The sequence below is a fragment of the Syngnathus scovelli genome, chromosome 16 (assembly GCF_024217435.2).
Source record: "Syngnathus scovelli strain Florida chromosome 16, RoL_Ssco_1.2, whole genome shotgun sequence".
Lineage (NCBI taxonomy): Eukaryota > Metazoa > Chordata > Actinopteri > Syngnathiformes > Syngnathidae > Syngnathus > Syngnathus scovelli.
In genome coordinates, this window is record NC_090862.1 from 2017098 (window position 1) to 2028243 (window position 11146).

An 11146-nucleotide genomic window follows, 5' to 3' on the forward strand; every position below is an offset into this window, starting at 1 on the left:
TTCACACTTAAATTCTGCTTTTTACAATATTTGTCTACTTTTTTTTGCAGTAGTGGACTCCCCGCTCTTAGAATAACGAAAAAAACATCACTGAAAATGATTTACAGCGACACCTGCTGTACACAGTCACATTGTCCACAATTTCCGTTATTGCAAAATGCCGTTTAAATTATTAAGGAGCACCACTACATAGAATAGTAACACAAATCGACGTCCTATATTTATATATGCATTGCATTCACAATGTTGTGCGTCACATTGACTTTCGACTAAATGTGTGGGCCACAATATTGCAAATCAGGTGAATACAAAATATAGATAAATATTATGTATTTTACTTTAGTAAAGGCATTTTTCAAACAGTCTTTAAAATGCACATTACTTTTAAGGTATTAAATCAATTTCCATGCAATGGAACTGTGCGTTGTGTTCAAGCATAACAACCATAACATGCTTTACACAGTCATGCGTTAAAGGCCTTATTCGAGACAAGCATCGAACGCAAGCAAATTTAGGAGAACATTCTTTGCATTGGGAATGTATCAACACTCCTGATAAATCCATTTGCATCAAAATATTTTAAGATGATAAATAGATTTTTGGTTCACATTTGTTTGGGCTAAATCTTCATTGCAAAGATTAAAATATTAAAAATATGTATGTATGATAGTAAACAACTATATTGTACAAATCAGATTGATTTGAGATGAAAGGTAATGTCTCTGCAAACATTTCATAATACATAAAAAGCTGTCAAGTTTCTTGGCAGTACAAAAAATAGAGCAACTGAAAACATGATTTGAAAAATATCAAACTTGCATCACTCCGCAGTAAAGCTCAGAATTTATAAACTATACTTTTCAATGGCAATTAAAAACCCGCATGATGTACATTCTTTAAATACTCTCCCCTGATATCATGCTAATTCCTTTTTTGGGAGGGATTATGCAGCCATGAGCAGAAATGCAAAACAAAAAAACCTGGGTTATAAATTGAAGAATGAAAATCCACAAAACATATGCATTCATCTTTTTTTGCTGTGTAATTTCAACGAGAGAAATAACCTCCTTTGTATTATAAGATAAGTCTGTGTTCTTTATCTTTTTCAGTGGGGTCATCCTTGGTATCCCACCCCAAGAAATTTCTTCATGTGCTCATACACCACATAGGAGATGCTAACAGCAGGAATGACTTTGAGAAAATTAGGTGTGATGCCACGATACAGACCAGACACACCTTCATTGGATATGATGTATTTAAACTGGCCCACCATGGTCAGTTTTGGTTTACCCTCCGTGCTGGCTGAAAAAAGTGCAACGATAGCCGTTACGGTCTCACATGTCAAGTGCTTACTTGATTAGACTCCGCAGAAGGTCTCACCTTGCGCCTGCATTCGTGTCCGAACGAGAGCAAGCGGATATGACGCGAGCTGCCCGCAGGTGCTGGAAACGGTACCGCAGCCCAGAAGGACCAAAACACCAGGACCTGCTGAGTCACGAGAGTACTTCTGAAGCCAGGTATTCTTAAGAGTCTGAAGAAAAAGTTGAACATGATTGTTAAAACACCATTTCTTGGACTTTCCAGGACCACAATGTGGAATTTGTTCAAAAGCACTTTTACAATAATTCCAACTTTCAACATTTGTAACTGTCAAGGGGGATTTGACTTTCGAGGTTCGACCTTGTGATGACCCAGCCACTAACCTCATACACAGCCAAGTCGATGCCAGCGTAGGGGATGATACCAATTGTATTTGGCAGGTAGCCCCTGTAGAAAGCCCGAAGTCCCTCCCTCCTCAGGATCTGTCTGGCACAGTCAGCCACACCCGAATATTGCCCTGTTGTCCTTAATGTGAGACGAGTTTTAAGAACCTACCAGATAGAAACAAAAGTAAACATCAACAGATTCAAGAAGTATTTACTATAAAAAGTTTCATCATTTTGACCTCCATGGGGTAGATGATGGTCTGGGCAGTAGCTCCTGCCAAAGAGCCAGCAAGAAATCTTTCTTGTACTCTTAAACTTCCCCCCTCCTTGCTGCCACGAATCAGCCACTTGATCTAAAGAAAAAGAAGACGCGCGCAGATATAAGATTGAAATTATGGGCAAATTATTAATTTGTGTAAAAATTCCCAACATACTTTTGAACACTGACCTGTTCATAGGCCATAAACTTAATGGCGGATTCTGGGGCAATCTTGAGGACATTGATGCCGTTTCCCCTCCAGAGTGCAAAGACACCTCCTTCTTGGATCATCCCTCTTAGCCCCGACCACAGATTTTTCCCATGAGAGACGGAACCGTGTACCTTGATACACAAACCAGGCCAGCAGTCTTATTATATCCTGGGCTAAATTTGAGAATAGAGTCCCTTATGAATGTTGATACTGCACTGATTATCCTATTTATTCTCTCGAGAACACGAACAAGACCCCAAGATGCATATTTGTACTCATTTAGATCTCTTTAGGTAGATGTTTCCAAAAGTTCAGTTCCAGCTTAGTTACGTTTGACATCTATTGTCGTCAATGGCAGTGAATGAGTTCATATTTTTCTACGCAAGGCTCGCTACACTAGCCAAAAGCCTGAAAACAAAAACATGGTAGGAATCACCTGCAGGAAAACTTTCAGACGATCCAAAGGAGCAGTTCCTGTCCTGGACACGGCACCTGCCATTGCTCCCGCAACCAATTGCCTCCATACCAGACCGGATCGCCGTTCCTTCTCTGAGAACTCATCTGGCACCGTCAAATGTTCCCCAATGTCAAACATCTTCCAATAGTTTTGAGATTAATGAATTTCATCATTAATTGTTGGTACAGTACACCGCTAAATAAAAGTGCTACTACTATGCAAGCACAGCACAGATTACACAGAAGAAAAGATTTTGCCACACACACCACAGTCAGATTATTTTTAATATGGAGATTTCAACACAATCGAAGGAATTGATTTACTCACATGGGAGTGTTTCCAGTAGTGGACAATGTCCTCCATGTTGTGGAAAGGATTGAACAGGAAGTAATCTCGCCATTCTTTCCAGTCAATGGTCATGGTGCCATCCCTGTCCATACTGGGAAATTGGCAAACTTGTTCATCATTACTACTATTAATATTTAATCCCAGTGATTCTTTTGCTTGCCACTTTACTAAAGATAGAATTGAACATGATTTTTTAAAAATCTTTTGTTCTACCTCTGCAGTATTCTGGAGGCTTGTTCCTTGGTGACCTCCACTCCAAGCTTCTGCAGTAAGTGCTGGATCTCTCCCACATCGATTTTACCTTTAAAAAAAAACACAATTACATGCTACTAAATAATCCGTGATTAGTTGTGACCTGAAAACTGTGATGTCATTTTTGTTCAAGTCTCAAAATGCATCTGTGTAATACACCAAGTGTGAAGCCCATTGAGGCTGAGCAACCAAGTCTGTTTACTAACAGCCAGTTAATTTTAGTAAGTGCTTTATTTAGACAGCTGGAGAAGGAAGACCTGCATGTGTGTGTGTGTGTGTGTATTTCATAGGTCAATACCATCATTGTTCCGATCCAGTTTGTGGAACATGAGCCATAGCCTCTTCTCGTGAGCCTGGAGATACTCAGAGAACTCCTGAAAGTCCAGCAAGCCATCACGATTGATGTCACTCACCAGGACGATCTGTGGGTGAAGATTGGAAGCTGTCAAGAATTAAGGTTGGAAAGATGAGAATATAAAGTTTCCAGTACAGAAGGTCCCAGTGTAATGTGTACACAAGGTATGGTGGGCATACAGAGAAGTGAGTGGTCACATGGTAAAGAGTGCAACACATATCGGTTTACACACAAGTGTAGTGAGGACGACAGAGGAAGACACTGTCCTTTCATAAAAGTTCAACTTACCTGGTGGGAAATTTAATTTCTCCTCTCTTGAATGTAAAAATTGCAAGCAAAGCAAAACATATAGAAAACAACCATGTGACATTGCCTCTATTACAAAAAAAAAGTAGGAACACCTTAAGGAAAAGTTAGATTCTCCTTTCATGCTATAATACAATGTTGATAGGCCATATAATTAAAACTAGTGGTCTGTTGGAGCTGATTATTTTGAGGTCAAATTAGAGACAATTTTTTTATTTTCAATTGCATGACTTTCTTACAGTTTTTCCACTTTCACTGAGATTGTCATATTTGTTCTTGAATGTTAATTAATATTATTATTTATATATATGCCATAAACCTACTATATCTGGTTTGACAGCCTGAAGTTAAGAAATAATGGCGCAGGAGGGGTTCTTATTAAAATGAATGGGCTAATTTATAAATCCGATTGCGCATTAACTGCTGAGTATACGCATTACAGTGTGCAATATGCACACAAGCCTGTTCCGGTTGTCGGGACTCACCTCTTCAGCTTCTCCTTGGTGTAAACCACGAGCAGCTAGTCCAATTCGCAGTTCACTGATGTCAACCTTACCATCTCTATTCAAGTCCAGTTCCTCGAACAGATCCGCATATCTCCTCTGACGTTCTGCCTCCACATTCGTGACGTTTTCTGCCTTCACTTCGTTTGTTGCGCGTTGAGGTCGGTCGAACAGATTCTTGTCTTCTTCGCCCATGAAGCTGAGAAAGCTAACGGTTTCCCTTTCTGGTCCGAAATTAAAATATAGACCAAATTAAACACTATACCGCGCTGTATCCACGGACACCGCAGCTTGAAATGGACGGAGGTGCGCGTTGCGTTCCGTGGGTGCGCGCTACTCTTGCGCAGTGGACTCATTAGTCATAGACCAATTTTTTTTTTTTTTTTGTAGCTCATGATAAATCACCAAACCACTCACATCATTCTATGTGGTAATCTTCATTATGTGCGGTGCTCCCCAGCGTGAGAAGTGAACCATTGACAGCTTATACTTGCTAAAGCTGTAGCAGATAGGATTGCACAGTGTGACGCAAGAGATAGTTTAAAGTGCACAGTCAGCATTCACGGGCTATTACGGAGGGATTTAACAGTCTGCAGGGGATTTATTATTTCAAATATAGGAAAAAAAAAATAAAATGTACAGGGAGACAGCTAAGAGACACCAGAGTAGGAGTTGCGTGCTCCCAAACAGCAACCACCAGCACCGAGATGGAACTGGAGGTCCTGGAGAAGTTTTATTGAGGCAATTTATATGACAGGGCAACTAACCCAGTTGCATGTGCTGCAGATGATGATGCAAGAATGTACACGCTCGTTTGGAAGCAACTTTAGTGGCCTCTAGTGGCACACAAAGTTAGCTGCTTATCAAGTGGACTGCATTTAAAAAAAAAAAAAAAAAAAAGTCAATACTAAACAGAAATGCAGAGTCCGGAGATTTAATTTATATTTTTTTAAATATTATTATTAAATATCAATATAGGGAGTAGTGTATTAGTGGTTCGTTTGAAAATTTATAATATGTATAAGCAAAAGCTATTTGAAAATGGGAAAAATACAAATAAAACAGCCTTAGCCTTATAATCGTGTTCCAAATGGTGCAACCACGGTCCGTATTATTTTGATTTAATTTTTGGATTATTTTTGACCCTGTCATATATTAGCGTGAAACTACGCCTTCTCGCGATCCGTAGTTAGGCTCATTCTACCGGCCGAATCTGAAGAGCAACACACCGATTAGCAGTAGCACCGCTGCGGGATTGAACTGCGCACTATAGTCATATTGTTAATTGCGTCTAAAAGGCATACACGTCAAATATGCCTTTGCCTGTGCAGGTTTTTAACTTTCAGGTAAGTGTGTCGCTGTTTACATATATGCAATCGGTAAATTGATGTTATCTACGAAAACCAACGCATTAGCTAGCTAGCTCTGTTAAAATAGAGAACTTGACCAACAAACTGTCATTCGCAAACACTGATTTACATTATTATTGCAATCATTTAGTTAAATTACACAACTCTATGTTTTTGGTTCAAAATAATTTAAAAAGTGTCTGTAGTTCTTTTTAGGAAAGGCTACGAATAAGCGACCTAATAGTGGATTTTAAGTGCTCAGTTCGCTTCATTTAACCCCAAAAACTCACTCACTGACATACTACAACTACTTATAAAGAGAATAAAAACAAGCTTACAATCGCATTTTAAATAAACAGCATTTTAATTATGTTTGGAACGGTTAGCTTAAACAAGGCCTCCGATGGCTAACAAACAAAATTGAAATACTATATAGTAGCATTTTCGGATTAAAAAAAAACACCATAAAATGGCAAAACTAGTGCAAGCGTCTGACTCTTACACAAGCAGTCAAATTTCAATTTAATGGCTGTTTAAACATTATGTTGCATTGATAGAGGAACAACTTGTTTACATGTGTGCATTGTAGCGTACCATAGCCACGTTGGTGGTTGCTGTTTCTTAAGACTCTTGCTTTGACAAGTGGGTTCTGCATAAGTCTTTTTTTTTTTTTGTGTAATACTCATACTACAAAATCATTGTAAACAATTAAGAAGGTCAATGCTTAATGCGTTCATTATAGGGGGCTGTGGAACCCATGCAGATTGATGCAGATCCCCAAGAGGACCAGCAGAATGCGCCAGACATCAACTACATTGTGGAGAACCCAACACTGGTACATGTTTTTAAGTGAATGCAAAAGCATTTACTTAGCCTGTTAATGGAGTAACTCTGTCTCATCATTTCAGCCCTCTTGCTTTGTTTTTTAGGATCTAGAACAGTATGCGACCAGTTATGGTGGACTAATGCGTATCGAGAGACTCCAGTTCATCGCGGAGCATTGCCCGCAGCTCAGAGTGGAATCCTTGAAGATGGCTCTGACTTTTGTCCAAAGGACTTTCAACGTTGATACTTATGAAGAGGTTCACCGCAAGCTGTCTGATGCCTCACGGTACTATGGTGCTCTTGACATTATTTTAGTTTTGGAATGAATATCTCTATTGCTGTTATGATTTTGTATTGCCTAAATGAGCTTGTTAGTCTCTTTTCTATGGCAGCATAACCCACCATATTTGCCTTTAGGGAAGTTCCAGGTGTACCAGAAGTAGCTCCCGAAGGTGGGGTTGTCCCTCCTCCTTTGGATTCAGCATGGGCAGAGTCCACCAGGAAGAAGGCTCTGCTTAAATTGGAGAAACTGGACACTGATCTAAAGAATTACAAAGGGAACTCAATTAAAGAGAGCATTAGGTATGAAGTCTAAGGATTTGTATTCATGAATATGTTTGCAGTGTTATAGTTGGACATTTAAATTCTTTCAAAGCTTGATGAACTAATCCTTGTTTTGTGGGTATCTTTCGTAGGAGAGGACATGATGACTTGGGGGATCATTACCTGGACTGTGGTGACCTCAGTAACGCCCTCAAGTGCTACTCTCGAGCCAGGGACTACTGCACCAGTGCTAAACATGTCATTAACATGTGCCTGAATGTAATCAAGGTAAAGCAAATCCCCCCCCCCCCCCACACACCATTGTTTTAAGTGTGTTCAACAATCTGCTATGAAAAGATGCCAGATAATGAGTTGCTATTTTTTTCCCCGCCACACAGGTTAGTGTTTATCTCCAAAACTGGTCTCATGTACTGAGCTATGTCAACAAGGCAGAATCCACACCTGAGATTGCAGAGGTGAGCCTCAATTTCCTCGAATAGAAGATCACTTGCTGATCATTCGCTGTTGGTACCTGCTTTATTGAGATTTTATTGAACTCGGCAAAGTAGATGGGCTATTAATAACATTCGGGTTGAGTTCAACAAAAAAGTATGTTTGTTCTTCATGCAGCAACGAGGAGAGCGAGACAGCCAAAATCAAGCAGTTCTTACCAAATTAAAGTGTGCTGCGGGTAAGAAAACATTACAATAGTTTAGATTCTCATTCGAATGCCCTATTAAAGTCAGGGGGTTAATTATTTGCATCTACTATCTTTGTATTTGAGGCCTGGCGGAATTGGCGTCTCGAAAATACAAACCAGCTGCCAAGTGCTTCCTCCAGGCTTCCTTTGACCACTGTGACTGTCCAGAGGTGAGTCAGGGACCGCTTCAACCATATTATTCAGCTTGCATAAAAATGGACTGTATAATGTATGGATGTCTCTTCAGCTTTTGTCACCCAGTAATGTAGCGGTCTACGGAGGTTTATGCGCTCTGGCTACATTTGACAGACAGGAGCTCCAACGCAACGTCATCTCCAGCAGGTATTAGATTTGTCGTTGATTTTAAATAGAAAAGAGAACGCTTTAATGACAATCTCTTTTTGTCCCAAGCTCTTTTAAGTTATTTCTAGAATTAGAACCTCAAATTCGTGACATCATCTTCAAGTTCTATGAATCCAAATATGCGTCCTGTCTTAAGCTACTGGATGAAATGAAGGTATAAATAAATAAAGAATGAATGCATGATTGTTTTTGGGATGAATGATTGTGGTTTGTACCTTCAGGATAATCTTCTGTTGGACATGTACTTGGCTCCACATGTCCGGACACTGTACAGCCAAATCAGAAACAGAGCTCTTATCCAGGTAAGGTCAAGCATCGTGCAGTATAGGATTGCATATTTGATTTCAAAATAATAAAATAAAAATTGGATATTGGCATTTGTTCTGGGCTTCAATTCCAGCCTAAAAATTGTTCTTGCAGTGAGCCTTGACTTTTTGCTATTTTGCTATTCACAAATGGACCTATTTGCATTCTTTTCCTGTAATGTCCTATTTGTATCCATTCTTTTTGGGATGTGCTTCTGTTTTCAGTATTTCAGCCCCTACGTTTCAGCAGACATGACAAAGATGGCTCAGGCCTTCAATACTACAGTGGCAGCCCTCGAAGACGAACTCACTCAACTTATCCTGGAGGGGCTCATTAATGCACGCATCGACTCCCATAGCAAGGTGCTAAAATCAATGTCCTTGTTTTTTCTTTTAACCAAATGCTTACCATCTGATTATCTCAACATGTTCATCTTAGATTCTGTATGCGAGGGATGTGGACCAGAGAAGCACAACTTTTGAGAAGTCCCTCCATATGGGCAAAGAGTTCCAGAGACGAGCCAAAGCCATGATCCTCAGAGCAGCTGTGCTTCGCAATCAAATCCATGTCAAGGTATAAGAAAAACTCTATTTTATCTGTCGTGGCATTTCCGTGAAGCAACTTCTCTCATCTTTAGTTGGCACAAAACTGGATCCCAGATTTTTGTGGCATGCTGTCTCCCTCTAGTGGTTTGCAGCGGTACTTATGTTCAAGTTCCCATTGATAACCAATACAGAATAATTTGTTTCTGTCACCATGATGACAACCCTTAGCTGGCACGCCTGTGACATTTTATACACGCAACAAATCTGTTGTGCCCTTTCCCCCTTCAGTCTCCACCCAGAGAAGGAAGTCAAGGTGAACTGACACCAGCCAACAGTCAAACAAGAATGAGCACCAACATGTGAGTCAGAACCTGTAGAAAGGATCGTCTAGTCGATTTTTTTCAAAATCACTCACCTGAGTCACCTCGGTCCACCTGCCCATTTTCTTTGCTAAAGAATATAACAACACACAGTTTAAAGACTTTAAAGTTCTAGATTGAGCTTTTGTATCACATCTCACAGAAAAAAAAAAAAAACTGAAATGATGTGGAAATGTGTTTAAGAAGAAAACGTGTGTGGAATTTCAGCATTTGAGCTGTTACTGGTTGGAGATGCACTTTGCTCCGCTAGCTCTTTATGGAGAAGACTTATGAGCTGTAACAATGTTTTAAAATAAAATGCCTTCCAGAAAACTTGTTTTCATTTTGGTTGTGCATAATGACACAATTATTTCACTACACTAAAATTCAGTCGCTTAAATTAGCTGTTTAATGAGACCAACATAACTGTACACCACTAAACTCCATAGGAATTCTTTACTTTTGGAACATTTAAAACCAAGTAGGCAAGTCTCAAGCCAGGCTAGATATCTCTTGGTGTCCTACTTATTTTCTGACGTCCATTATGCCTGATTCTTGCTCACCCATCATTTCTTTCATGTCTCTTGCACTCTCTCTCTCTGCCCTCATTCCTCTTATGCTTTTGTCATTCACTTTTTGTCTCTTATGAGCACAAACACCCCCAGGCTAAGGCTTCTTTCCTGCACGCACACACACACACACACACTCACACACACATTTCATTAAATGTTATTATCAACACTTAAAAATATACCAACCCACCATAAAATGGCTACATTTAAAAACAGGCGTGCATTCAATGATTTATTTTTTATGCAACTCATGTCGAAAAGACACATGCATACACACATACCCACACATGGACCCACACACTTCACTGAAGTACTTGCTGGGCTGATAATCATCACAGCTAATATAATCAGGCTGAGAGCAGCAGTGGCAGCCCATCATGATGAGATTGTCTCTCGAATATTCAGATAACTGTGGCCTTTAATTCTTATTCCACTTGGACTCACACACTCTCCCAGCACTTAGATATACACACACTTAATGCACACGCTTGTGATTAATAAATATTTTGATTTAATTTAAGCATAATACTAAATCTACAACAATACTTGGTGAGTAAATAATAATAGGAATAATGATCTGTATTTTTTGTATTTAAATTTGTACTCACCTGATTGATAAAATAATTCTAACGTCCTAAAACTTTAATGCATATCATCATATTAATTGACTCAACAATCTAAATGGAGTCGGCCGCCATCCAAGAGTTTAACTGCAACCAATTTTTGTCACCACATGTTTCTGCTCATCAATTTGCGGAAATGTTGGAAGTTTTGCCTATGCTACGCCACGTGAACATCTAATTAATGTCAAATTGTCACTGGGACTCCGCACATGGATGTCAAGCCACCGTGCAATGATAACAACCAATGGTTTCTTTCCTCTTTTCTCTTCTCAGCAAGCGCTGACCGCGGGGAGGATACAGCGCAGAGATTGTCTATATTTGTAAAGAAGGCTCACTTATGAGAAAAAAAAATCTGCCTAAAATTACCAAGCATCAATTAAAAATCAGTGCGCCACCTTCCCCCCTAAATGTGATATAAATAAATCAAATTAATAATCATAGCAATTCCTCCCAAACTGATCTATCAGCATGAAAACACTGAATAATCAATAAATTACGAACTACTCATTTCAAAACATGGAATTGACATATTCCAATCAGTCACAGCTGTGTGATCCTATCTGG

At 39.5% G+C, this 11146-nt stretch overlaps 2 protein-coding genes across 4 annotated transcripts; one reads left to right on the top strand and one right to left on the bottom strand.

The window, feature by feature from the left end:
• Window positions 1-1027: 1027 nt before the first annotated feature.
• On the bottom strand, window positions 1028-4883 carry LOC125983048 (mitochondrial adenyl nucleotide antiporter SLC25A23). 2 transcript variants are annotated; one of them, XM_049743913.2, is made up of 10 exons: window positions 4380-4883; window positions 3532-3655; window positions 3195-3282; window positions 2961-3072; window positions 2613-2771; window positions 2155-2307; window positions 1946-2059; window positions 1704-1871; window positions 1381-1531; window positions 1028-1302 (listed from the first exon to the last, which is right to left on the bottom strand). In XM_049743913.2, the coding sequence occupies exons 1-10, from the start codon at window positions 4590-4592 to the stop codon at window positions 1115-1117; spliced, it is 1470 nt and encodes a 489-aa protein (XP_049599870.1). In that variant the 5' UTR covers window positions 4593-4883; the 3' UTR covers window positions 1028-1114. The 2 variants fall into 2 exon arrangements, with proteins under 2 accessions (XP_049599870.1, XP_049599871.1); XM_049743914.1 differs by lacking the exon at window positions 4380-4883 and having other exon boundaries at window positions 2613-2737; window positions 3532-3593.
• On the top strand, window positions 3544-9720 carry gps1 (G protein pathway suppressor 1). Of its 2 annotated transcripts, none has more exons than XM_049743917.1 (14): window positions 3544-3690; window positions 6489-6581; window positions 6676-6857; window positions 6989-7153; window positions 7267-7402; window positions 7513-7590; window positions 7745-7805; window positions 7899-7984; window positions 8062-8156; window positions 8226-8331; window positions 8399-8479; window positions 8708-8845; window positions 8922-9056; window positions 9317-9720. In XM_049743917.1, exons 2-14 carry the CDS (start codon window positions 6504-6506, stop codon window positions 9389-9391), a joined length of 1416 nt encoding a protein of 471 aa, XP_049599874.1. In that variant the 5' UTR covers window positions 3544-3690; window positions 6489-6503; the 3' UTR covers window positions 9392-9720. The 2 variants fall into 2 exon arrangements, with proteins under 2 accessions (XP_049599874.1, XP_049599873.1); XM_049743916.1 differs by lacking the exon at window positions 3544-3690 and adding an exon at window positions 5576-5743.
• Window positions 9721-11146: the final 1426 nt, after the last annotated feature.